The sequence below is a fragment of the Cornus florida genome, unplaced genomic scaffold, assembly GCF_030987335.1.
Source record: "Cornus florida cultivar Cherokee Brave unplaced genomic scaffold, ASM3098733v1 CherokeeBrave_3.0.0_Hap2_Chr11, whole genome shotgun sequence".
Classification (NCBI taxonomy): Eukaryota; Viridiplantae; Streptophyta; class Magnoliopsida; order Cornales; family Cornaceae; genus Cornus; species Cornus florida.
In genome coordinates this window covers 67,214,972-67,242,952 of record NW_026775581.1, presented here as the reverse complement: position 1 = coordinate 67,242,952, position 27,981 = coordinate 67,214,972, and the positions used below count along the sequence as shown (strand labels likewise).

General features: G+C 39.0%; 2 protein-coding genes across 2 annotated transcripts; both read right to left on the bottom strand.

Annotated features, from left to right (window-relative positions):
- Window positions 1-49: 49 nt before the first annotated feature.
- LOC132285697 (protein MODIFIER OF SNC1 1-like) lies at window positions 50-27,981 on the bottom strand. Its single transcript, XM_059787886.1, has 10 exons — window positions 27,754-27,981; window positions 15,267-15,328; window positions 6,893-6,973; window positions 6,764-6,808; window positions 6,177-6,552; window positions 5,652-5,754; window positions 4,806-4,886; window positions 3,404-4,673; window positions 3,059-3,323; window positions 50-2,907 (listed from the first exon to the last, which is right to left on the bottom strand). Exons 2-10 carry the CDS (start codon window positions 15,296-15,298, stop codon window positions 442-444), a joined length of 4,719 nt encoding a protein of 1,572 aa, XP_059643869.1. The 5' UTR covers window positions 15,299-15,328; window positions 27,754-27,981; the 3' UTR covers window positions 50-441.
- LOC132281228 (uncharacterized) lies at window positions 19,110-22,005 on the bottom strand. The gene is made up of 4 exons (XM_059782950.1): window positions 21,907-22,005; window positions 21,774-21,825; window positions 21,611-21,699; window positions 19,110-19,475 (listed from the first exon to the last, which is right to left on the bottom strand). The coding sequence occupies exons 1-4, from the start codon at window positions 22,003-22,005 to the stop codon at window positions 19,110-19,112; spliced, it is 606 nt and encodes a 201-aa protein (XP_059638933.1).

The following is a 27,981-nucleotide window of genomic DNA, read 5'->3' as shown; positions in this document are numbered from 1 at the left end:
TGAACTTATTTTACAAAAAAAGAAAAAAAAAAAAAACACAAGAAGATGATGATGAAGAATAGCGAGTCAAGTTTATTCACAAAAAGAACCAAGAACTACTTGCCCTAATTCATCCTCCCCACTACTATTCCATATCTCGTGCATATAAATAATGATCACTAAATACAAGGCCAGAAAATGCCAAAGGTTCCACAGCTAACAAGCCATGACCAAAATAAGATACTAATATCAGTTACATTTTAAAATAAGAAACAAATCAACATCTGAGTACCTCACATGAACATGAACAACATTTTGCCTCGGCGCAATGTGCTTTGCCCCTTGGTTCTGCTCTTGCACGTGATTTCTGCCAATTTAAACAGTACCGACAAAACAATTAATACCTGAAATCTTGGCTAATTGCACCAAAACCCAGTGTTCAGAGGAATGGTATCCTCCCCATCAATCATAACCGGTGTTTGCTCTGACATTGCTACTTTGCCGCCCATAAAAGTTGCCCCCACCACGCGTCGAGTGACCCTGACCCCTATCCCTGTATCTCGAGCTTGAATTGTGCGAGCCATCTTGCCCTTCAAAATTTTTAGACTTGCTATTATTGTATGGCCCAACGGGCTGGTACTCATAATGTGAATTCTGCCTCTGCCTCTCTCGGTTTGCAGGTATATTATGCTGTTTGCTCTCTTGCCCAGCTGAGCTCCATTCCCCACGAGATTCATGCCCTCTGCTAGTACGGTTATTTGGGTTTCCATTCTTGTGAAACCCTGAGGAAGACCGCTGCTCATGCTGAGTATCCATATCTGCAGGAGGAGCCAGTTCAACCGTGTTAGCATGATCTTGATTCGGGGAGTGGGAACGTCCTTTAAATGAAGCCACTTTCTTTTCTCTCCTAGCCTCTGGATGCCCTACATTTTGTGCCTCTACCACACTCTTTTCCTCAGAAAGAGATTGATTGAGGTGAGGCTGAGCCGTTATTTCACTGCTCTCTTTGTCATGTGGTGGAAGATGCACCCTATCCTGGGAGGGGAAATCCTTCTTGATAGCCCTACCAACTTCAGCATTAACATTTTGACCGTCTCCAACAAACCTGCTTCCTCGTTGATAATGAGCTGAATATGCCTGTGATTTCGGTTGCCAATGAGAAGCTGTTCGTTCCCCAACACCGCGGTTTTCTCCTGTAGAACCAGTTCTGTCTGCTTGGCTTATTTCTGGGGCCGCATATTGTTGGCAACTTTTATGCGTGTCCTCACTATTAATATTTCTGCGATCATGATCATAATAACTATTGCTGCTCCTATGACCCTTGAATAGATGTCTGTTTCCTCTGTCAATTACTCCCTTATCTTTAGTATTACAACCTTCAGACTCATCAGAAAACTTTGGCTGTCCTTCCACTGAGTTTACGTCAGGAATGAAAGATTGATGCTGGTCTATAGATTTCTGAACATTCTTGCCAGGGTCCGAAGTAAAAGACGATCCATCTTGCAATTCCTTCACATGTGGTGATTCAGATGAAACCCTTAAGCGCCACGATCCATGTGCTTTTGACTGCTTATTTTGCTTACTATTCCCATTCTTACACTCAGTAGACAAAATATTCCCAATTGCTGAATTAGCAGATTGAGAACTTTCAATGCTCTGAAAACCAGGTTCTGCTCTCCCAACAGTCTCATCTGATGTAGTCTGATTGATTGAAGATGAGAGTGGTTGCTGGACACTTCCCTGCTGAGCCAATTCTTTAGCAACCGGCTTTGGAACATATCTCTCCATTTCTGCCCTCTTACTTTTCAGATTATTCTGCACTAGATACTCACTCTTTGCTGCTGGAGCAACAGCATCGTGTGAATTCTTTTGACTGGCTTCATCTGTAACCTCAGATTTGTTCTGTGACAGCACAGGAGCCCAGACGACAGCATCACTGCTATGGAATTTCGCTGATCTGATAGCTTGAGGGTTTCTTGGCATCCGGCGAGACTGCTGAGATTTCCGATGGTTATTTACTCTACCAGTGGCCTCTTCACTAGGTAAAACAGAGTGCTGCTCCGACGGTTGAATTGCATGTTTAGCATCAGTCAGTGACTGAACTGATTTAGGATCCAACTCAAACTCAGATGCCTTTGACTCTCCACCTCCAATTGAAATTTTTGCAGGATTAGCATCTTTTGGCGCTGAAGATGGTAAAGTAGTGACAGAAGTCTCCAGTTTGTGCTTGTTCTTGCTGCTCCTGTTGTTTTTCCTCCTTTGATGTGTCGTGGTCTCAGTCATTATATTTGGGTTAATGGGGGAGCAAGGCTCGCAACTTGGGCCAACTTCAGAAACAACCTCAGTAGATGTATTATCATCAACAGCTACATCGGAATTAATTTTTGGTGCCTCAGCTGAAATAGTGGGAATGGGCTCTTCAGTAACTTTCATTTCCGAATGAAAATTCAGCTTTTGTTTAAAGCCCAGGCGCTTTTGCCTGGAGACACCACCATCATTAACTTGGGAAGCAGCTTTACATTTAGCAGCAACAGCATTCTGAGCATCATGTTGCAAGGCCAAAGGCTGGCCACATGGAACAACGGGATCATGTTGGGCAGTATCTGGTAGTTCCACCACAATGGTATTACCCTTACTAATCTGAGCAACGGCGTTAGGGTTAAATACCAACGAGGAGCTTGGTTTTTCATATTTGCTAGAAACCATCACTGGTTCAGCAAGTGTTTGGGATACTTCTTGCCCTTGTGGGATAGCAGCACCAGGCAGAACCTTTTCAAACTTCTGAGTCGAACCATCTGCCACCTGAATACGCCTGTTCAACTCTTCCAATTTTGCAAGGGCCTTTGCCTTCTGCTCTCTTGTTCGTTCTTCCTCCTCCTTCTGAAGTAACTTTGCACGCTGCTTGGCTATCTCTCTCATCTTAGCACGCTGATCAAAATACATACATAAAGAAAATAGCATACCAAAATTCATAAAATATAATATAGAGGCATAAAATAAATAAATAAATAAATAAATAAATAAATAAATATATATATATATATATATATATATATATATATATATATATATATATTACCTGTGCATCGCAATCACTTGGATCATACATTAGTGTCAAAGATTCTTCCTCATCCTTGCTTTGAAGATTAATCCCAGACTTCTCATCAGCCTCCACAAATGTATGGTGTTCTACATGAACATTAAAAGTAGGTCCAATATTTGCAGATGAAACAGCATTTAAAGACCCAGAAACAAGAGATTTCTTTTGCCACCCATCAGCATCCTTAGTGTTGAACCTTTTACTGTGATGGTCAGTTCTGCCTTGCATACCATGACTAGCTCTCCTGTAAATTTGCAAATGAGTCTTTTACCCAACATGGGAAATAACATATTTGATGTCAACAGAACCATGCTAATCACAAACCTTGAAAGGGATGTCCCACTGGCAACTCCTGCCTGAAGGGTCTTGTCCCTTGCAGAAACATCCACTTCTTGGGATACCAGGATAAGATCTCCACTGGCATGAGTTCTTTTAGTGTATACGGCGCCAGTACCAACTGCATTTGCAGAAATGTTGGCCTTAGCATTACTGACTTGTAACCTACTATTTTGCTCTTCGCTACTAGAACTAGATGTAACATCATGTCGTCCATCAGAAGCCCTAGCTTTTGCATTCAGATCCTCAATTTTTTGCATTAAAGTTGAATCTTTTGGAGTAGCTGGGATTATTTGAGGCACATCTGGCAAAGCCGATGCAACATTTCCTGATTTCTTTACCAAAATGTCTTCAACTGCTTTTCCATTGCCCATATGTTCAGGTAACTTTACTTTGACAGAGTCTGAAGAATAACCAGCTCGATTATTAGAAGTTCGGGAAGGAACATCTTCACTCAGTGTTGATCTTCCTGAGTGAATCTTTTCATTCTTTTTGTGGCCTGCTCCCCACTCATTCTTCAAAGAGTACACCCTTGGTTGGTCCCCTTCATCCTCTTTTCCTCCCCATTCATTCCGGTGCTTCAAAAGAACTGGTCCTCGAGTATTATCGGGATGACCAGATTCAGCTTGTCTGCCAGTAGATCCATGGGTGCCCACTGTGCCATGGTGATTGTTAGGATCAGGAGCATTTTGGTTGGGATACCTGTTATAAACAGAGGGACGTGCTTGCATTCCCATAAACGGAATATCTCGTTCATTGGAATTGCAGTAGCCCATTGCAGGGCCGTAATAGCCCTCATAGGCCACTGGACCAGGGTAAAAACCAGGTCTAATTGGCATACCTGGCCGAATGTAGGCATCAGGGATGTGAGGTCTGTATAAATCTCCGTTTTTTGGATGGGGCCCTCTTGGTCCGGCCCCTGGTGGAGGGATTGGGTGCGAGTTTGCCAAGGCAGTAGCTGGAATTTGAGGACGGTAATAAGGAAATGGTTCGATTGGAAAGCCACCAGGAGCAACTGGAGGTCCGTATGGTGGACCTCCTGGAGGTCCTCTATACCAAACACCACCAGGAGCATTTATTGGAGGACCATGCCAAGCGTCAAAGTGTGGAGGGGGAACATTAGTGTTCAGGTATGGTTGGGGATCCCCCTGCCATTTCTCCACACCAGGCCGGAACCCATCTTCATCATGATGGGAATTATCTCTTTTCCAGGTATTAGCAGTTCCACTCTTGGCATTTGCATATGCAGAAGCATCACCTAAAATGACATCACACATACTTTTTTCAATTATGAAATTTCAAACACTGTAGCAAATAGAAATTGCCATCAGTAAAGGATGCATATATCCAGAAGAAGAAAAATAGAAGAATTAATTGCATGTATACAAACCAACTGATGAAGTTGCGTTCCTCTCTTCTGCCGATGATATTCTGCTGGATGATGAACCAGGACGACCATAAGAGTCACTCTCTGCCACCAATTGTTGATCAAGCCAATCAAAAACACATGAAATAAAAAAAATCAACACTCAAATTGTATTGCATATTTTCCCCATAAACATCTCCAAAAACAGTTAGTAAAACATTACTGTAGGGTGCATGAACATTTCAAGCCCTTTTTCAGCCATCTTTTTTTTTTTCTCATTCTTTTTCTTTTATTTTTGTTCTTTGCTTTGATGTGCTCCAAAAATGCTACATAATTGTAGTTTCAGCGACTCCAACCTACCATAACAAAATACATACAATCTATCCTTCAATGTTAGTCAATATTCTTGGGTATTCCATTTAGTAAGTTTGAAACTAGCTTGATATTTTTTAACTGATTTAGGTCAGGGTAATGAGATTAGCAAACTCTAATCTAGACCTCTTGTATGAAGCTAGATTAAAAAAATTGTCCGTGAATCAATTTCTGACTTTCTTGACCTTGATTTTACTTCCATTTGGTACTTATGTAATATTGAAAGTACAATGATGTCACTTAAACGTGCTTTATCTTTGATAATTTTTCAACATTACTGAATCACCACAACCATGACCGACTGTGGCCATTGCCACGTATTGGAACCCGAGCAAATTCAACAGAGAATCACAGTTCCTGACACTGCAAAGAATACAACTAGTAGACCAAATTAACGGACCAATCAGAGACAATAGGAGAACAATTCACAATCACCAAGAAAGAAACATCAAACTGTAGGCAAATGGCATAGAAGTATTAGAAAGGAAAGTCAATCACCTTGTGGCTCAATATTCCTTCCAGAATTGTCTCTTTCTGAACCAAGTGTTGGAAAATCTCCAGAACTTAGAGAGAACCCATCCTTCTTGGTGGATGCCACTCCCTACATGTAACATAGAGATTAACTAAAACAAATCAGGCGATATAAACACAATGCAGCAGCCTCAATAAAAGAAACTACTGTGACAACACAAGGTATAAAATTGGAAAGAGGCAGCACTCCAGCCAATATATTTTACTAATCACTTTCATATGATATGCTCCAGCCAATATATTTTACTAATCACTTCATATGATATGACTCCAACATTGTATTGCACCATATCTTTAATAATGAAAATAAAGGGAAAAACCAACGGGCAGTGGCCTAGTGGTATCAGGCCCTACTTCACAAAGGGCAGTGGAGGCATGTGTGTGTGAGTACCAACTAAGAAAAAAAAATGTAAGGGAAAAACCTAAACCCCACCCCCCACCCACCCACCAAATCACCACCCCAATAAAAAAAATGACAGTCCAGCACCATACCAATTTTTCAGTTGTACCAGGTCGACCACATGGTACTGAATTATCAGATGACAGTCCAGCAAAACGTGACAACTGCGAGCTACCAGGCCTTGTTTCTGCACTGCGAGGGCGCGATGACATCAGTGATGTTTGATTTGATGTTAATGCCCCAGAAGCTGATGAAGGCCTTGAGTGCGGACCCCATGCACTGAGAGTAGGTTCATGCATTCTATTGCTACCAGCAGATGATGGTCGAGTGCTGCCTTCACTGGATGAAGGGCGACCACTGAGATTTCTTGGTGAACCAGCACTACCATCAGCATTTGGAGACAGTGCCGAGGAACACCAGGCATTTGATGCAGACGAAGATGAACGACTGCCCCAGCTAAGGGTTCCCCTATTAAGTGAAGAAAAATTATGTAAATCAATTCAACGTAATACAAAGAAAAACATATAAATATGTTACTGGTTGAATTTCTGACCTAAAAAATAAATAATAAGTAAGAATAGCATTGAGAACAGAAAGATCATAAAAACCATGTTCGTGTGTGCCTTTCTGTGATGGGGAGAGAGAGAGTCTAAAAACCTATAGCAAATGAAACACTCACTTGGGAACGCTTTCCATGCTTTGGTCCAGACCATGATTTTCTAACCTTGAAACAACATTGAAAAGAATTTCAGAGATCAAACCAAGGAACTCAAGGAAACAGATAATAGTCCACCAGAAAATCAGATACCTTTGGCTGGGTAAGTTCAGAGGTTTTGGAACAGCAACTCTCCCCAAAACAGTCATGCCACCTCTTCTCGCTGAAGCCCACCTTCAGTAATGACCAAATGACACAAGATAATGTATTATACAATAGAACAGTTTCAAAATCCAATGGAGATTCCACAACGATCATGCTAACTTACATAAATGTAAGGACACAATCCAGACAAGACCCATCAAGAAGAATAATCAAAAGAGCAAAAAGAACATTCAACTAGCTATTTACTGAAGTTGACCATAAACAAAAAGGGAAAAGATAAAAGCAAAAACCCACCATACAACAACTGAGCATTAGAAATAACCAGAATGCCATGCAATCCTAAACACCAAGACCAACTTCGAGAGAATATTTCTCAGAATGAGAAAACAAACACAAATACATAGACTTTTCTATTTCCCTTCACGTACCCGTGTCAAAGCGACACAACAAGGGTATGAGCACAAGATATGTAGGGCTGAAAATAGACCAAGCCAAACTGATCCGAGTTTTCAGTGGTTTCGGATTCAAATTGTAAAATCCGTCACAAAGTTTGAACAAGCTAGGCCCAGCCATGCTCAAGCCCGACTCGGAACCGTTCATGTCTCAAACTTCAATTTTATATCTATATAGATATAGATACAAACACGTGTTCATGTATATATAATTACACGAGTGTATAAGTATACAAATCAAACTATCTTTAATCTTTCACTAGTGCAAAAACAATCCTCCTAGCCATCGTCATCATTGGTCAAAGCTATCTTCAACCATCACTGACTTCCATCGCAATTTCAATTTCATCATCTCACAAGATTCAGATCAAACAGAAAATATGAAGACAGAGATATGGGAACATGTGAGCCGATGCTGCGTTTGGTGCGCGGGAATGGAATGGAATGCCCATTTCACCATTTTAGACCCTTTACTTGTTTACTAAGAAAAAGAAAAGTTGCAATGACCATTCAAGGTCATGCCCTTGAAATGGTCATTCCCACAAAAACCATGTCACGACCCGAATTCAAAATACATCAATTTCATTAATGATCCTCAATTACATCAATGCTGCGTTTGGTGTGCAGGAATGGAATGCAATGCAATGCAAGTGGGAATGGAATGGTCATTCTCATTCTATTGTTTGGTTGTAAATATGAAATGTGTAAAAATGGAATGATAATAACCATTCTAATGTTTGGTTGGACCAATTTAAAATTTAGAATGGAATAAATTTCCAATTGAATTCTCCAAAATATCCCTCTTAGTAACAAATAAATTAAATTAACAAAATGACATTCTCTAAAAAAATTTAAAATAAATGGTAGCAGTGGCGGTGGTGGAGGTGGAAAACGGTAGCGGTGTAGGTTGTGTGTTGGAAAGTGGCAGTGGTGGCAATGGTGGAAGGCAGCGACGGCGGCGGCGGCACGGTGGTGTAAGGCAGCGGTGGCGTTGGTGGAAGGCGGTGGCAGTAGTGTTGTGGTGGTGGAAGGATATAGTAGTGTAGGTGGCAATGGTGGAAGCCAATGGAGGCGACTGTGGTGATGGTGGTGGAAGGTAGCGGAGGTCGCGATGGTAGTGGTGGTGGTGGTGGTGAAAGGCGGTTGCGATGGTGGTGGTGGACGGCGATGGTGGTGGCGATGGTGGTGGTAGTGGAAGGCAGTGGCGGCGGTGGCAGCGGTGGTGGTGGAAGGCAATGGTGATGGCAGTGGCGATAAAAGGCGATGGCGATGGCGATGGCGATGGCGATGGAGATAGAAGGCTGTGGCGGCGGTGGTGGTGGTGGTGGTGTAAGGCGGCGGTGGTGGTGGTGAAGGCGGTGGCGGTGGAAGGCGGTGGTGGTGGTGGTAGTGAAAGTGGTAGTGGTGATGAAAGGAGGTGGCGGTGGTGGTGGTGAAAGGCGGTGGCGGTTGCGACGGCGGTAGGTAGTGGCAGTGGAAGGTGGTAGCGGTGGTGGTGGTGGCAGCAATGGTGAAAGGCGATGGCGGTGGTGGTGGTGGCGACGGTGGCGGCGGCGAATGGCGGTGGGCAATGGTGAAAGTCGGCGGCGGCGGTAGTGGTGAAAGGTAATGATTGTTTTTGGACTTGGACTACGAAGGTTTTTTGGGAAGTTGATTTTTTAAAAAAAATTATTTGGGAATGGAATGGCCATTCAATAGGTTTAGTTGTGGAATGGATTTTCATTCTAATGGAATGACCATTCCCACTTTAAATTGCATACCAAACAAAGGAATGATTGGAATAGGCATTCCATTCCATTCCATTCCATTACTGCACACCAAACGCAGCACAAATGATTCTCATAGAATATACAAGTGTCATACATCAACTGACCATTGCGCTACTCTGATGCACTACCTCACAAAACAGCTTACAACCTAAAACACATGGTTAAGGTAAGCTCCAAATATCAAAAAGATCAGCACACAAACTCCTCCACTTGGACCTCTATACCTGAAAAATGGTGGGGTGAGACGAAGTGCCAGTAAGAAAAACCTTAACCAGAATTTCAAGAAGGTTTCGTGAACAATAAGCTTCACAAACTATACATATACCTGTGAATATATCAGCAAAATACATATATGCAATTTAAGCAAAACAATTATTTTCACAGTCAATAAAGAGATTTGAAGCAAAATCACTCCAAGCCATTCAAACAATAAAGAACCCTACCGAAGAGTGATGAAGATACTATGAAGAAGGAATCCTACAACTTTCTTCTTGTTTCCCTTTCTTCATTGCTCTCCCTCTTGTTTTTCCCTCTCTTTTCCTTTGGTTTGTGCTGTAACAAAAGGAAGGCAGCAACAGGTTTAAGGTTGTGCTAAGGCATGTGTCTCTTTGGTTGGGCTATAAGACCAGGTGTTAGAAAGACTCATGGCTTTGACACATGGCTGCCACCAAGTTAGATTTTGGTTTAATTGCAACCTCTCCCCTACCAACTAAATAATCACACAAATGCCTCCAAATAAAATCCCATAACTTCAATAATCATACTTTATACCCAATGTTACTAATAATCATGATTAAGAGTCACTAAGCACGTTTAGGAGCCACTAAACACGATTAAGAATCACTTAACACGATTAGAAGGCCTAATTAAATCTTGGGATATCACAAACCATTCCAGGTTATACCACTTCTTAACCTATGGAATTACCATTCCATTCCCAAGGAGAATTAAAATAAATAAATAATAATCACGTTCACAAAAAGCCCTCACATTCCAAGTCCAAAAACCACTGCCACCGCCACCATCACCATCACTGTCGTTGTCATCACCACCACAGCTGCCACCTTCCACCACCACTACCACCTCCACCGACTTCATCTCCACTACCTCCTCCGCCTTGCACCACCACCACGACTATCATTTCTTTAAAAAAATATTGTAGAAGAATGTTATTTTGTTAATTCAATTTATTTGTCACTAAAAGTTGTATTTTGGAGAAGTCAATTTAAAAATCATTCCATTCTAGGTTTTAAATTGGTCAAACGATGGTAATGATCATTCCATTCCTACATCATTTCATATTTGCAACCAAACAAAAGAATGAGAATGACTATTCCATTCCTTTCCCAGTCTCATTACATTCCCGCCTGCATTCCATTCCATTCCATTCCCACGTGCCAAACGTAGCCTGAGAGAAATACGATTTTGATTTGAGATGAGCGCAAGAGAGTAGAAAACATCTAAGCTGCAGAGAGATGAGAGAGAGTGGTGGTGGTGGGGGGGAGGCCATAGAGAGGTAACAAGGGAGGAGCGTTCTCTTGTCTGTTGCAAAATTTGTGGACCTTCTTGTAATGTAATAAATGACAAACTTTTGAGCCTTTTTTTCCCTTTTGGGTAAGTATATGGACCTTAATGCGGACGATTTAGTGGGTTTCAGACTAAATGTACATGTTATAAATGCATAGCCTGAGCTTAACCTACCTTGGGGTCTATGACCAATTAACCATATATGTATACCATATAATGGGCTTAAGAAACGTGAACTAAAACAATTTTGTAAGAGCATGTTCACAAGCCTACGAGCTGAGCTTGGCATTGTTTAGGCTCAGGCTTGTTTATTAAATGAACCTAAAAAAAGCTTTAGGGCCTGTTTGGCAACTGATTTTACTTCATTTTTTTTTTTTTGCTTTCGCTAGTGTATTGTAGCGAAGCAAAAGCACGAAGCATGTTTAGTAACATTTCCTTGTCATTTGAATAATACTGAAGCGCTTCCAAAAAAGAAGCCAAAATCGAAAGCATAAAAATGATACCTTTGGTTGCTTCCGTGCTGTAGCAAAAGCACTGGTCAAAAAAAAAAAAAATCTAAAATGATATTTTTAACTAGCCATTTAATTTTTCAAACTTGCAATACTTTTTACCAAACATGCTTTCATGTTTTTGCTTCAAAAAATTTACGTTACCAAACAAGCTTCAAAATAGTGTTGAACACACTCTAAAGCAAAAACACTGCTTCTACTTCGGGTCAAAGCAAAAGCGATTGCCAAACGGGCCCTTAATCTTTGAGCTCGGCATTGTTTAGGCTCAACTCGTTTATTAAACGAACATAAAAAAGCTTTACTCATTGTTAATGATGGAATTACTCATGACAAAAAATAAATAAAATTCCATTTAAAATGTCCAATAATAAACAAGCTTAAATTATGAGAAGTGTTTTCTAGAATATGTAGAATTCGCAAATGGGATATTAATTTATGATGCAAAAGGATCTCTGCAAACAAGCATGCTGTAGTTGCTGACTGTTATCGTCCTGATGATGGGAGGTTGACTTGGGAAGTGCAGCTTCATAGAGCATTTCATGATTGGGAGCATTCAGAGGTCACGGAGTTCTTAGCTTTTGATATATTGTCAGGTGGTGGAGGGTGAGGGTATGGATGAGCTTACTTGGGTGGGTTCCCCGAGAGGGTCTTTGAGGTTAGGTCCTTTTACTAAAGCCTGATGGATTCCCCAAATTCTTCCTTCCCTTGTAAGGCGGTTTGGAAGACGAAGGCCCCCTTGAAGGTGGCCTATTTTTGCTCGGACAGCCACTCTTGGAATCATTCTCACTATTGATAATCTTGGAAGGAGACATCAGATTGTGGTGAACTAGTGCTGCATGTGTAAGAAGACGGGAGATTCTGTCAATCATCTTTTCCTTCGTTGTCCAGTAGCGAGAGATATTTAGTCTATGTTCTTGGGTGCCTTTGGTATGGTTTGGGTGTTTTCCTAATACACGATGGACATGTTAGTGACTTGGAGAGGGTGTATAGTAGAGAGCCGAGTCAGAGATGCTTGGAGGGTCACTCCCCTTTGTTTATGGTGGGGCTTGTGGCACATGAGAAATAGGAGATCTTTTGAGGGAGAGAAATCTCCTATATGGTCTCTCAAATACAATATACTGTCAAATTTGTTTTTTTGGGTTAATGGGTGAAATTGTAAATCTATGGGGTATCTTTTGGATAAGGCGGTTTGGAAGACGAAGGCCCCCTTGAAGGTGGCCTATTTTTGCTCGGACAGCCGCTCTTGGAATCATTCTCACTATTGATAATCTTAGAAGGAGACATCAGATTGTGGTGAACTAGTGCTGCATGTGTAAGAAGACGGGAGATTCTGTCAATCATCTTTTCCTTCATTGTCCGGTAGCGAGAGATATTTAGTCTATGTTCTTGGGTGCCTTTGGTATGGTTTGGGTGTTTTCCTAATACACGATGGACATGTTAGTGACTTGGAGAGGGTGTATAGTAGAAAGCCGAGTCAGAGATGCTTGGAGGGTCACTCCCCTTTGTTTATGGTGGGGCTTGTGGCACATGAGAAATAGGAGATCTTTTGAGGGAGAGAAATCTCCTATATGGTCTCTCAAATACAATGTACTGTCAAATTTGTTTTTTTGGGTTAATGGGTGAAATTGTAAATCTATGGGGTATCTTTTGGATTTTGTGGATAGCTTGAAACTTTAATGTTGGGCGTCCGTTGTAGTCTTTTGGCCTTTTGGGTTCGCTGCCTTTTTGAGCTCGTTTATGATATCTTACTTATCAAAAATTTAGTTTAATTTTAAAAAAAATAAAGAAAAGGAACTGATGTCTAAGAATGCAATGAAAACAATATTCATCTTTAGAGAGGAGAGCGCAAGACTAGGGTGACGCACTACCATTCAGTGAAAAAATATATATATATAGGTAAAGACATTAGTGTAATGCCAGATGTCATTGATCAATTAGTAGACTAGCACTTCAAAATAACTACATAGTATGTAGTAATCTATGAAGAACAGATACTTCCATACTTGACTGACACTTCCGAAACAATCCTAACACAAATTTTATATAATACAAACACATCTAGAGTAGCATGTCCGAACATCTTTTGTTATTCAACTTTTTTTCTTTAAGAAAAGCTGACATTATACACATGGTTACAAGTAAAGTGCTACTTTTCCATAGAGGACAAACATCATTGTAATGACAAAGTAAAGGAATAATAACATATATGACATGATAACCATTACAATATTTGCATAACTTAATCTTCTAGATTATGTGTCTCTTAGTATAAAATTAAAAATAAAAAAATAAAATAAAATTTTGAAGTTCAATAATAATCTTACTCAATAGATGTAGACAAGGTTGTCAGGATTGGGATTCTATGTAGGATTGATGAGGGGCCCATGGTCGTAGGATTGGATTGAGGATCATAAGATTCTATAAAACTATTAGAAAACTAACTTTCTAAATCAAATATCTTTGATATAAGCAGAGAATAAGGCTAAACAATCAACCTGAACAACATTCTAGCAAAATCAACTAACATTAAAAGATGCCAAGACACATGGCAAATACTTAAAATCAATTTCTTGAATTCCTCTTTACAAAAGCATCGGCAAAACAATCAAGCAGAATCTCACAAAAGAAATTAAAGTAAAGCCTAATCAAATAGAAAAAGGGAACAGAGAAACAGAGAGAAAAGTACAATGTAGCTGGCTAATTGTCTGATTACTTTTTGGTTTAGAAAATAACAAAATAGAGAGAGAAAGAACAGCAGAAAAAAAATGAAGTCTCTCTTTGTTTTGTTTCAGAATGGATAAAAAATAGGCAGAAAAATAAAGTTCTTTCCGCTTCTTGTTCTGAAAAGAGAAAGAACTAAGAAATTAAGAAGATAAAGCAAAATAGAGCAATTTTTCAAGGCCATACCATTGAAATTCAGAACTGGATTGTCTCTACTTTTGACATTCAGTCTTTGATTTTAGTGTTTTATTTTATTTTTCAATACAAATAGGCCTAAGAGTTGGGCTTTATATTTAAAATGATTGAAATAATTTCCCAAGATCGGTAGGCCCAAATAAATTCAGAAGAAAAACAAAACAACAAGATTTAGCAGGAGATTCTACAATCCTACATCTGATTCTACCGATGCTACTGCAAACCTACTTTCCAGTGATTTTTCATGTGATCAAGATCGATTTAGCAATTTGGGATCATAGGATCGTAAGATTCCACGATCCAGATCAAGATTTTAACAACCATAGATGTATATGGATAAAAACTTATATTTATATATAGTCATATCCACGCCACATCTTGTCCTACCTTTTTAGGATTCAACATGTCATCGTATCAGTGTTGTATCGTGTCCATGTCCCGTGTCTATGCTACTTAGGTGGCAACAACTACCACAGATCAATCACTAGACTAACACTTCATATAAATACATGGCATGTAAAAAAACAATCAGCCATGCAAAACAAAAGGCATGAGCACCAAGCAACAAGTGTGCTTCAAAAATGAAAAATGACATAATAATCCACTTCACCAAAGTGAATAAATATTTCATTCAGTTCTGGAAGTGAATGGTTCATCTAGTTTGTTATCAGCTTTAAAACAATTTGACAACAAAATTAGCAACTTTTATATGAATAGGCTTTGACAAAGTTTTCTCAACTTACCAGATTATATTCATTTATCTGATCCATGCATATTGTGTCAAACATAATTTAAATAACTACCAAAAGAAATAAAAAGGAAATGGGCCCCTTCTATGTGCTGGATTGTTGCAAGTGAATACTAACTAAAGATTTATCCCTAAACAATATTATGGCCTCAAAATCTAATAAAAGAGATTATTTCCTCAGCAATAAAAAGAAAGTTCTCTTGAGCTACCATATTCCTTTTCTCTCAGCAATATGGTATGATTTCCACCATCCTAATTTCCAAATTTATCACATGTATGTCATGCTAGTCAAACATGGATCCTACATCTTTCAGATACTGTCTTACTGCAAATGATATATCTTTCACGTTTCTAAGTTGGCCCCGTTAAGGTGACTATGAAGACCTTGACTGATAAAATCAAAGATAGCAAAAAAAAAAAAAAAAAAGGACATTTTGATACCTTCGCTCTCCAGCTAACATACTCGAAGCCATTGGTTGTATTCAGCTGCGAGGTCATTCAAACTGGAGGGAAAAGGAAGAAGTAAAATCCAGTCAGTAGAGGACAAACCACACCCAATAAATATAAATTTAGTCAACAATGTTTTAAATGAAGATCCTTCACATATATTTACTTTATTGTAGTTGACACCACCAAAAAAAAAAAAAATTCTGAGGCATAATCACTGTGGAATGCATCGGCAGAAGATGTGGCGACCAATTTAGTGAAATAGTTTCAGTCATATTAGTAGTTCTAAATAAAAATACCATCTCTCTCTTCTCTCTATCCCATCTTAACATTTTCTTTCTATTCATGTATTTAGAAAGAAGAATCACAACTTATTGGTCCACCACATGTTTGAAGAATAGTATGAGAGCTAGGTGACATCAGTTTGGGATAAAGGCCACATATCCATCAGCAATACCAAAATGGTGAAAAGATATTTTCAGTAGTACACAAACACAAAAAACTCAAGGCCGAAATGTTTATATCAAGAATATGTCAAGTCTAAATCCAGCCCATCATTCTAGCATGATAACAAACTTTTGAGGCATATTCGTTGTCAAATCTGCAAGCAAACCTGCAGCTATTAATTAAATTTTTTTAACTTAAATATTTATGTTCTATGTTCGACTCCTTCAGGGTTTTAGAAAGACATCCAAATTCTAATGCGTCACTACAATGCGTAGGAAGATTTTACGCAGTCAAGATTTACTTTCCAGTTCCTTCAAGCCATTAAATACTAGTAGGTTTTATTGATAAATAGTATCAGCCCCTAGAAACTTATCAAACTGTGTTCCCCTCTGCTTTATTTTATGCAGTCTCTATTTCTCCAAATTGTGTCAAGATTTTACACAATCAAGATTTACTTTTCAGTTCCTTCAAGCCATTAAAGAGGTTTCATTGACAAATAGTATCAGCCCATAGAAACTTATCAAACTGTGTCACCTCTGCTTTATTTTATGCAGTCTCCAAATTGTGTTCACGTCTCTAATCTGATACTTTTTTCCCCGATGAATAAAGTTTCATTAAAAAACTACCCCCCCCCCCCCCCCCCGCGGCGCCTCTCTCTCTCTCTCCCTCTCTCCTCAACTCTTAAATTGGCCCATACACCCCACCCATCTGCTCCCCTCTTCTTCTTCTAAACTTCGCAGACAAGAAGCATGGAAGACAAGTTGCACCATAAATCTCCTATCTTTTCTTTTATCATTTATTGATCTTTTTACCTTCTATATTTTTCTATATTAAAAGGGAAAAGAAAAGTATAGTCAATTTGCTAACTTTCATATTCGAACAAATCAGTGTGAGAGTTAGGTTACATCACCCAAGACCTAACTAAGAAACAGCCTATCCCGTACCAAAACCTAACCCCAAAATCTAAATCAAGATCCACCAATGTGTGCCACAAATTCTCAGCTTTCTTATTCCACCTTTCCATTGTATTCATCAAAATCAACATCAGTACATACATAGTCTAAAGCCTCAACTTATTCATCATTGTTACAAGAAAAACCACGAAAATGTAATAACTAATCCATTGCCAAACCTTTAAAGTCTCGTGATCATATACACTCAGCAAAACCTTTTTGCAACTACTTTGATTTTTCAATTTTGCTCTATACAAGGCCATAATCTCAATTAAACTAAATGTTATCATATGAAAACAATGCATATACACTTTGTCCCCTATTTGGACTTGAACTCTGAACCTTCCTTCCACTTTGGGAGGTAGAGGAGATACCGTTAATTCACAACCCTTGGTAATTTTGGCCTTCCCCTGACATTTCCCTCAATGTAGTTCATGCCAATCTTCCTAATTAATACGCTTAATAATATCCTTAGCACATGTCTGAACCATCTCAATCAATGTGCACCCAATTTATTTCCAATGATTGTTACTTCAACTATCTCATGAATGTATTCACTTTTAACTCGGGATTTTTAACTTGGGTCATGCCCAGGTCCCCAAGAGCTGTGGTGGATGCTCGGAGAGGCTGTATATCGTACAGTGGGGGCCCAAGTTCGGGATTATTAGAGGGTTGCGCCCTTATGCGTCTGGAAGTGCTTATGGCTAGAGAGAAATGGGAGATCGACTCCTATTGGGACTCATAAGTTTTCTATTATTAGCACCCTTTTTTTGTTCGGTTCTAGGGAGAAATTGCTGATATTTTGGGCTCTAAGAGGGTTTAGAGGCCCCATTTGTGGGATGCGTCCCCCTTTTGGGCACATTAATACAATCTTACTTATAAAAAAAATAAAAGAATGTATTCATTTTCAACTCTATCATTTCTTGCCTTACCACACATTCATCTCAACATTTGCATTTTTGCCACCACTCACTTTATGGTTTATGCCCCTATTGGGACTTGAACTATCAATCTTCCTTCCACTTTAGTAGAGAGAGGAGATACCATTAATCCATAACTCTTGGTAAGTTTAGTATTCCCTTTCCCCTAATATTACCCTCAATGTAGATCGTGTCACTCCTCCTAATTAATACACTTAATGATCTCCTTAGTATATGTCTAAACCATCTTAATTGCTTTTCTCTCAAATTATTTCCAATAGGTGTTACTTTAACTACTCACGAATGTGAGCCTTTTTTTTTATTTAATAAGTAAGATTTCATAAAAGGCTCAAGTGGGGAGTGCTACAAAAGGAGACAACTATAGCTTTAAGCTATCCACAAAATCCAAAAGATGCCCCGAAGATTTACAATTATGCCCATTAACCCCCAAAAATAAAGTATGCAGTTTACTGTATTTGAGAGACCAAATAGGAGTCTCCTCTCCATCAAAGGATCTCCTATTTCTCTCACACCACAAACCCCACCATAAACAAAGGGGAGTGGCCCTCCTAGCATCCCTGGCTTGGCTTTCCACTGAACACCCTCTCTAAGCCTCAATCATATCCACTGTGGATCTTGGGAACACCCAAGACATGCCAAGCGCAACCAAAAACCTAGACCAAACATCCCTCGCCACTAGGCAATGAAGAAGGTGATTCATTGTTTCCTCCGTTTTCTTGCACATACAACACCAGTTAACCACAATATGTCGTCTCCTCCTAAAATTGTCGAGGGTGAGAATGCTACTGAAAGTAACACCAAACAAAGAACGCCACCTTCAAGGGAGCCTTCGACCTCCAAATCGCCTTCCAATGGAGGGTAGGACCTCGGGTCTCCGTTGGACTGCAGTAGAAAACCCTAACCTCAAACACCCCTCTCGGTGTGCCCACCCACACCAAATCATCCATCCCCACACCCTCCACCACCTAGTTGTAAAGCAAGGCTAAGAACTTAGCAAGTCAATAAAACTCTTTACAAAACTGCACATCCCAAGTCAACCTCCGTTATCAAGCCAATAACAGTTGGCAACCAAAGCATGTCTACTTGAAGAAATCCTGAAAAGCCGAGGGAACCTACAAGCCAAAACAAAGTCTCCACACCAGCGGTCCTCCCAAAAACTAATGCAACTCTCACTGTGAACTCTAAAACGGATAACGGATACATTTAGAGAACACATCCCACCCATTCCGGATAAGCTTCCAAATACCCATACCCTAGACAACCACCCACCGTCTCCCTCCCCACAACGGCAAACAATGACCCTCCTCCGTACGCATCTCGCACCCAAATATCCATAGCCATTTGCCCAACAAAGCCTGGTTAAACAAATCCAAGCCCCGAATGCCCAAGCCCCACTTTTAAAGAGGGGAGCACACCTTCTCCTAGTTAACCAAGTGGTACTTGAACACATCACCAATGCCACCTCATAAGAAATTTCTCTGGATCTCATCTATTCTTCAAACAACAGACTTTCGCGTCGAGAAAAAAGACATGAAATAGTTTGGAAGATTTGAAGGGGTACTCTTCATAAGAGTAATCTTCCCCTCTTTCGAAAGATACTGCTGCTTCCACCCTGCAAGTCTCCTCTCGAACCGCTCGACAACGGGATCCCAAATTGAAGTCCTCCTCGACATAGCTCCCAAGGGTAGCCCTAAGTAAGAAATCAAGAAAGAGCCAACACCAAACCCAAGAATGTTTGCTAAATCCTGAATTCCCTCGACTGCCCTACCTAGAACCAACTCATTTTCCCAATGTTGATCTTCAGCCCTGAAATGATTTGGAAACATACCAGCACACATCTCAAGAATCTCAATTGATCCACCCTAGCATCACAAAAGACGATTGTGTCATCCACAAGAAGCAAATGAGAGATAGCCAGCTAATTAGGACTATTTCCCACCGAGAACAATGTAATAAAACCTAACTCTTCTGCCCTCCTCATCAATCTGCTAAAAGCCTCCATAATAATGATAAACAAAAAAAGGAAAAGAGGGTCGCCCTGGCGCAAACGTTGAGAGCTACCAAAAAATCCAACGGAGGAAACATTCACTAAAACTGAGAAACACGCAATCAAGATGAATTGGTAAATCCAACTAGTCCATCTAAGACCAAAACCCAACCTCTCCAGCATATACATTCCAACAAACATGATCATAAGCCTTCTCGACATTTGCATTTTTGCTCCATTAACTTAATGCATACGTTGGTTCTTAGATGTGAGACATTCTGTCCCATAAAAAATGGCTAGTCTACTAGTTGTTTATAGAACTTCTCTTTCAATCTTAATTCATTCTTCTATGACTAACATCATCTCCAACTTCTTGCTAATTGTGAATAATTGAGCTTAAATAGTGGAATGTCCTCTTTTTTATATCTCTTGATCCTCAAAATTCACTACAATTTTATTTGTGTTTTTAAATTTACTGAGTTACACTATATATTTAGTCTTATTCCTATTTATCTTAGATTCTAGACCTTCCTCTAAGAATCCAATTTAACATTTAATCATTTTCTAATTTTATTTAAAACAATATCATCAACAAATAGCATACACCATATAATCTCTTTTTTGATAAGTAAACACCATATAATCTCATCCTGATTGTGTGTGTATTGTTAGTTCATCCATAACTAAGGTAAAAAGATATTGCCTTGATGCTGAGCCTTGTGTAAGCCTAGGAAAATTTCTTTTTTCCTTACAATTATGTTAACTATAATCACACTTCCATCATACTCCCCCCCCCCCCCCCCCCCCCCCAAAGGCCAGTCACTCTAACTTTAGTCATGCTTCCATCATACATGTCCTTTAATGTGTTAGCATGCTAGATTAACAAGATTTGGTTGACCAATTTTTTACAAAATGGAGACTTTTTTTTTAGATAAGTAAAGATGTATTAAAAAGCGTACAAAAGGGGAACGCATCCCACAGTAAACACAAGACCTAAAAAGGCCTCTAAACTCTCAAAGAGTCCAAACAATCAACAATCTCATCCATGGATTTACAATTTCTCCCAAGAACCCAACAAAAAAGAGGACTAATAATGGAGAACTTCGGCGCGCCAATAGGAGTCTCCTTTCTTTCAAAAGATCGCCTATTTCTTTCAAGCCATAAGCACCACCAGACGCATAAAGGCGTGACCCTCCAAAAGTTGCGAGCGTGGCCCCCCACTATATAACCTCTCCAAGCCTTAACCAAACCTCTGGAAGACCTAGGCATAACCCACTGAACCTCGAACAAAGTTAACATCAGAACCCAAGAGTCCCAAGCTACTACTGAGCAATGCAAAAGAAGATCAATTGTTTCCTCAATTCTCAAACACATGCAACAATAATTGACCACAACCAGTCTCCTCTTGAGATCATCCTGGATCAGAATCTTCCCCCAAAACCAATGTCCAAGCAAAGAAGACCACTTTGAGAGGAACCTTAGAATGCTAAATAGCCTTCCACGGGAATGCATCCCCTGGAACCTCCGTAAGACACCTGGTGAAAAGGCCGAACCTCAAAGCGACCTTGGGAAGATGAAACCCACACCACAAAATCAGGAACTCTGTCCATAATCTCCTGAGTCCTGATGATAAAACAACTCCAAAAAACCAATGGCCTCCTCATTCTCCTAATCCTGAAAGTTCCTCACAAAACGCACATCCCAGGACGTTCTCCCACTATCAAGGTGATAGTGGTCAAGCACCAAGATGTGTCTATCCGTGGCAATCCTGAAGAGTCTAGGAAAGAAGAGAGCAAGAGGACGCTCACCACACCAAATATCCTCCCAAAAACGAATCCTACTACCATTTCTATCTTGAAACATGATCTGTTTAGAAAATTCATCACAACCCTTTCAAATGAATTTCCAAACCCCAACACCACCTGAGATTCTCACCTCAAGAGAGCACCATCCACCAAAATCCTCCCCAAATCTACTACCTAACCCACCCTTTCAAATTGGGCTACAAACCTGCTCCCAGTTGACCAAATGATATTTGAATTCCTCCCCCTTCCCTCCCCAAAGAAAATTCCGCTGCAACTTGTCAATCCTCTCAACCACTGAAGAACAAAAAAAAAAAAAAAAAAAGTGGGAAAAGAACCAGTGCAACATCCTAAAGTGTTAGCAAGAGTACCAATCTCAAGAACCACTCCAACCGGAACCAAAACACTCTTTCCCACATTTACCTTTAACCAAGAAACAACTTGAAACCATATCAAAACACATCTCAAAAATCTCATCTAAGACACGTTAGCATCACAGAAAACCAAAGTGTCATCTGCAAACATCAAATGGGAGATCTCAAGCTGAGAAAGAACATCTCTCCCCACCCGAAAGCCTCGTAAGAAACCCAGATCCATCGCCATCTTCATCAGCCTACTAAGAACCACCATAACAATGAGAAAAAGAAAAGGAGAAAGGGGATCTCCCTACCTCAAGCCCCTCGAACTACCAAAGAAACCCGTCGGAACTCCATTCACGAGGATCGAGAATCTAACACTTGAGATACAAAACTCAATCCATCTCCTCCATTTCTCTCCAAAGCCCATTTGCCCCATCAAATAAAGAAGAAAACTCCAACTGACATGATCTTAAGCCTTCTCAATGTCCAACTTGCACAAAACCCCAAGAACCCCACTGCACAATCTAGAATCAACACACTCGCACGCAATAAGGACTGAATCAAGAATCTGGAAGCCACCCATAAAAGCGATTTGGGAATCCGAAAAAACCCATCCAAAACCCCTCTCAATCTCAAAGCAAGAACTTTAACAATTAATTTATAGATACATCCCACCAGGCTAATGGGTCTAAAATCCTTAACGTCAGACACATCCCCCATTTTGGGGATAAGAGTAATGAATATGGTATTCAAACTTTTCTCGAAACGACCCTGAGAATGAAAGGCATGAAAAATTCCCTCACCACCCCTCTAACAACCTCCCAGCTCTGTTGAAGGAATCTCATGGAATACCCGTCAGGACCTAGGGATAAAACCCCATTACAGCGCCTTCAACACTTCCTCTTTAGAAAATGTCTCTCCAAACCAACACTCTCCACCTCGAAAATCGAATAAAACAGGAGCCCCCCAAGTAACGGTCTCCATTGTGAGGCTCAATGAATAACTTCTGATAAAAAGAGGCAATTCCTCTACAAACCTCCTCATCATTACACATCAACTCCCCTTCCACCCACATCCTCCCAATATGATTGCCCCTTTGACGTGCATTAGCAAGTTTATGGAAGAACTTCGTATTGCGGTCCCCCTCCTTTAACCACGGGGCTCTAGATTTCTGTCTTCACGAAATCTCTTCTAACCTAGCAATTTCAACAATCCCTGTCTAGCATACCACCCTTTTATTTCTCAAAACCTCCCCAAGATATCTTGATCCCTCCATGAGATCATTCTCACCAATCTCCGAGAACGCTCAATTCTTCCTCCACTGTTCCCAAACTCCCCCTTATTCCATCTTTTAATGTCCTTCAAGCGACGTAATTTTCCGGCAAGAATGAAACTTGGAGTGCCAATCACATCATATCCCTCCCACCAAGAGCGGACCCTCTCAATGAAGCCCTTTTCTCGGAGCCACATATTCTCAAATCTGAAGGGATTGCTTCTTTTTCGTAATCCCCCACAATCCAGGACCATAGGAATATGATCCGAAGTTGGTCTAGCCAACGCCGCTTGAACATCATCCGAATATTTCTCCTCCCAATCTCCAGACAAAAGGAATCTATCCAAACAAGAGAGAGTAGGAGACTCGCTACCACTGGACCAAGTGAAAGTCGCCCGTTCCAACCGCAAGTCAATCGCAAGTCAATCAATTGCAAATTGGCAATGAACTCAGAAAACTGCTCCAGAAACAAAGTCCACCTACCCCCCGTCGACCTTTCACTAGGGAAGTGGATAACATTAAAATCCCCTCCAACACACCAAGGAAAATATATAGTTGTTAAAGGTGCGCCTAGGCTCCAAAAAAGCCCCAAGCTCGTCAAGGCTCAGCTAGAGCGCCTCAACCTACTACAGGCCAACCCCTTCAGTTGGACGTTATCCTCGTTGAGGCCATAGAGAACATACAAGAATCTGAGAATCTCCCACCCCAAAGACTCCTAAACACCTTATCTGGAACGAGGAAAATTTCGGTAGTTGAGTTATACCCAAGGGCATAATGGAGATTTCATACTTAAGCAAGGTCATAAAAGTCTTTTCAACCCATATTAGATCTATAGGTATCATATCAAAGGCTTTCCCTAATCAATAAAAATCTTATGAAGATTTTCTTCTTCGTATCTCTTTCTATTAGTCACATCAATAAGTATATACTCCCTCTGTCCCAAAAAAAAAAAATATCATACTTTCCTTTTTGGTTTGTCCCAAAATAATTGTCACTTTCCTTTTTCAAATAATATATTTTACATCTTTCCATATATGTCCTTGGAGTTTAAAATTTCAAACTTGAATATTCAAACCTTAGACGGGCAAATTAGTAACTTTTCAGAGAGACAAGGCATGTCCCACATGTCCCCTTAAAAATTCCTACTCCCCAAAAGCGACATCTAAATTGGGACAGAGGGAGTAACTGCCATCTTTGACCTTCCGGCATTTATCTAACTGATTTTCTTTCACTTCAATTTCCCATCGTATTCATTATTCAATCACTCTCTCCCTAAATTCAATGGCATGACTCATTATATTAATACCACAATAATTAGCACAACTTTGTATATTCCCCTTGTCTTTATATATAAGTACTAAAATACTTTTGCGCCACTCATCAGTCGTTCTCTTAATTATTATTATATTATTAAATTTATTAGGGCCATAACGAATTAATCCGCTTGATTAAGATTTCTTATATAAGAACCACAATGTAGTGTTTTTCCTTATGAAACTGACTAGAAACATTCAAGATGACATTCCGTATTCAATTTAAATGCTAGTACCTCAATACTATGCAACCCGTGGAGACTATTTTGGTGAGCTTTCTCAAACAGTAGAGTTAAATTTGAGTGCCCATATGAGAGAAAACACACACACACACATATATAACTAGAAATTGAATGTTCTTTTTGGACAAGTACTTGGGAGTACTTTCACTTCATTTCATATAACTTTGATGCATGTATGTACGTAATTATATTCATCTATACAAAATTTTATATATATATATATATATATATCTTTTTTTATAAGGGTTAATTTCACTTACACCCCCTCAAGTTTGGCCAAATATTACATTAAAACACTTTTCGAAAATTACTATCACTCACATTACAAATGTTTGATCCGTTCTTCACTCACATTACAAATGTTTGATCCGTTCTTCACTCACACCCCAAAAGTTACTTTTAAGTGACATCAAAACACTTTTTGCTTCTAAAATGACATTGCTACCCTTGTGACTTTATGTTGACTTATAAAAAAATTTGTTTCCTGTATAAAATGACATTTCTACCCCCCATTAGACCCATTTCCTCAGCCTTTTCTTCTTCTCTCTAGCATGTCTCTCTTTATACACACACACACACACACACATATATATATATTATCCCTCTTTCTCACAGTCTAAAGAATGAACACCCATATGTAGAATTCACAATTTTTCTTTTTTTGAAGATTCAACAAAGATAATGAATTGAAACAAATAGAATTAATGTTTTTTTTTTTTTCTTTGTATTGCAAAATTGAATTTTTATAGCAAATATTTATGTATTAAGAAGTAAATTGAAAAACAAAGAATATAAAGTAAATATACACAATTACCAATCAATAACAATATATTATTATAATACCTTTGGCTTATACACCATTAATCTTCTATCAATTCCTTATTAACATACAATGTTTGTATCTAAAGGCTTCTGGTTATATTCGGAGTTGGAGAGTGAGAGATTTGTATGCAAATCATTAGTGAATAAAATCTCCACTCAGTGATGGAAAGTTTTCAAATCTAGGCCCTCGAAATCATCATAGTCTTCTACATATATAATATGTGTGTGATCTAAAGCTTTATTCATTCTGTGTGATCTATATTATATATATATATATATATATATATATATATATATATATATATATTATGTGTGTCATATAATATGCGGGTCTACAGTTGAAGCTTTTGGTTCACCATTAATTGGTGTCCTCTCTCTCTATACACATATATATAATGAGGGCAAATTTGTCTTTTAAGTTTGTTGATATTTTGAATTAAAATAGATTTAAAAAATGAGGGCAAAATTGTCATTTTGCACTTTTTTAATGGTAAAAGTGACGGAAAGGTCATTTGGGGTTTGAGTGATAGTAATTTTCAAAAGATGTCTCTGTGTGAAATTTGTCCAAACCTCGTGGGGTGTCAATGAAATTAACCCTTTTTATAAAGCATATATATATATATATACACACACACACACACACACACATTTGGCTCATATATATAGTGTGTTAAGTTATGTAAGGGCACTAATTGATCTCACAGGTGATACTATATTAACAGATGAAATTGAACCGGAGATAGATTGTAAACTACACATTTGAGAAAACAAGAGCTTGAGATTAGGAGATACAAATAAGTGAACAATTTTATTTTTTTGGCTCAATTATTCATGGGGAATGATAGACTTAAATTGTTATTACTCATTAAATTAAAGGAGGATAACTTAAGTGGAAGAATGCTTCAAACATAACGTTTCATCACTATTACCCTTTGAGTTGGAAGGAAATTTTCACTAAATAGATATTAGACTATTCATATATGATTGTGAAGAAAAAGGGAACATTGAAATGAATGTTCAATAATATGAGAATGTAAAAAAAATCAATGTCATTCATGAGAAGGTCTGAAGGTGGAAGTAGAACTTTAAAATAAAGTGAGAGAAAATCAACTATGATGGTGTTTCCATTTACCAATAATACGAGTACATGAACCAATGGTGACTTGTTTCACTTGAAGAGTAATGCAAGAGAATGTATGGCAAATGTTAAGATAGCAAGAGAAGACATAGTAGCATGTAGTTAAATAAAACAAAACAATGGCCCTAGAAAACATGACGAATGATGATTCATGTCACCAACCTAAATAGTTCGAACAAGGTTTTGTTGAATTGAGTTGCATTAAGATCATTAGCCAACTATTTGGCTAAAGTGGTATCTCGTTTCCTTCCCATATGTGAGATTAAGGGTTCAAGTTCTCATTAGGCATAGTGCAGGTGTTGAGTTGGGTGTGTTTGTGTACTTGTTTAACAAAAAACAAAAACAAAAACAAAAAAAGACTACTGGTCATCGCTGTCATATTGACAAGGATTATCTAAAGAAAAGAAAATAATAATTTGCCTCAAGCTTCATCCTTTGAATCATTTGCAATGGTGAAGAAATTCACGCTTTGAAACGTCAAAATAAATAACAATATCATACACCAAAAAGTTTTAGAAAAGCTTCTTTTTATGTTATGAATCCCAAGGCATAAAGCAAGAATTATTGGCAGAGAGGGACGGTTTGAAAACAATTAAATGATATTGTACCTGATGAAGCCTAAGAGGAGAGTGGAAGTGTTCCACCAAATTCCATAGTGAAACATAAACATGATGATACTGCTAGACAAAAAGATCTCTAGCCCAAAGACATCAAAATCATCTCACTATCAATGGGTATAATTTTATTTTAATTTCTTCATATTGCAATAAAAGCAAGACATCAAAATCACATCACTAGCAATGGGTATAAATTTATTTCTTTTCCCTTCATATTGCAGTAAAGACAATCCCACTGAAGATTGTAAGAAGTTCTCAGAAAGCCTCAAAACTAGATTCTAAGTTCAAAGGTAAGCTTAACAAAATTTGAATTATGGGTATGATGAACATAATCGGTAGAGCCAACAGGTTATCTATATCTATGTCTATCTCCGCATGTATATGTGTGTGATATATGTATATAAGCATTGTAGTAAGAGCATGTATTGCATTCCAAACCCTAGATACTGATTTCCTGATCAATTGGTCTAGCCAGCTTGCGTTGAGAACCCTAAACAAAATCATTCTAGTTTTAAGGAAACAACATATAATATATATATATATATATAAGGATGCGCATATTAATAGAGCGAGAGAGAGGTGCTTACCAGAGGAGAGAGAGGAGAGAGAGATGGAAACGAGGATTTGGATCGGTATAGATGATACAACTAGGTATCGATCTATGTTCCTTCGAAAATAAAAAGTGAAGCAATAGACAGGGCAAGATGATGACGCCGGTGACGATATATGCACGATTGGGTGGGTTTACAACGGCGATGAGAAGCGATCAGAGAGAGAGAAGCCGATGCTATTCGAACCCAACCCGAAGCCCAATT

Bases quoted from the DNA above. Each gene is read 5' to 3' on its own strand.
- LOC132285697 (XM_059787886.1), bottom strand. From the start codon at position 15,298: ATGGCTTCGAGTATGTTAGCTGGAGAGCGAAG. The intron at 4,887-5,651 runs GTGATTGACTTT...AATTGGTGGCAG, and splicing joins AAGGAATATTGAGCCACAAG to AGAGTGACTCTTATGGTCGT. The intron at 3,324-3,403 runs GTTTGTGATTAG...GCAAATTTACAG, and splicing joins AGTGGGACATCCCTTTCAAG to GAGAGCTAGTCATGGTATGC.
- LOC132281228 (XM_059782950.1), bottom strand. From the start codon at position 22,005: ATGGCGATGGATCTGGGTTTCTTACGAGGCTTTCGGGTGGGGAGAGAT. The intron at 21,826-21,906 runs GTTTTCTGTGAT...TCTTGGTTAAAG, and splicing joins TGTTTGCAGATGACACTTTG to GTAAATGTGGGAAAGAGTGT. The intron at 19,476-21,610 runs GTTTGTAGCCCA...TTGTGATGCTAG, and splicing joins ATTTGGTCAACTGGGAGCAG to GGTGGATCAATTGAGATTCT.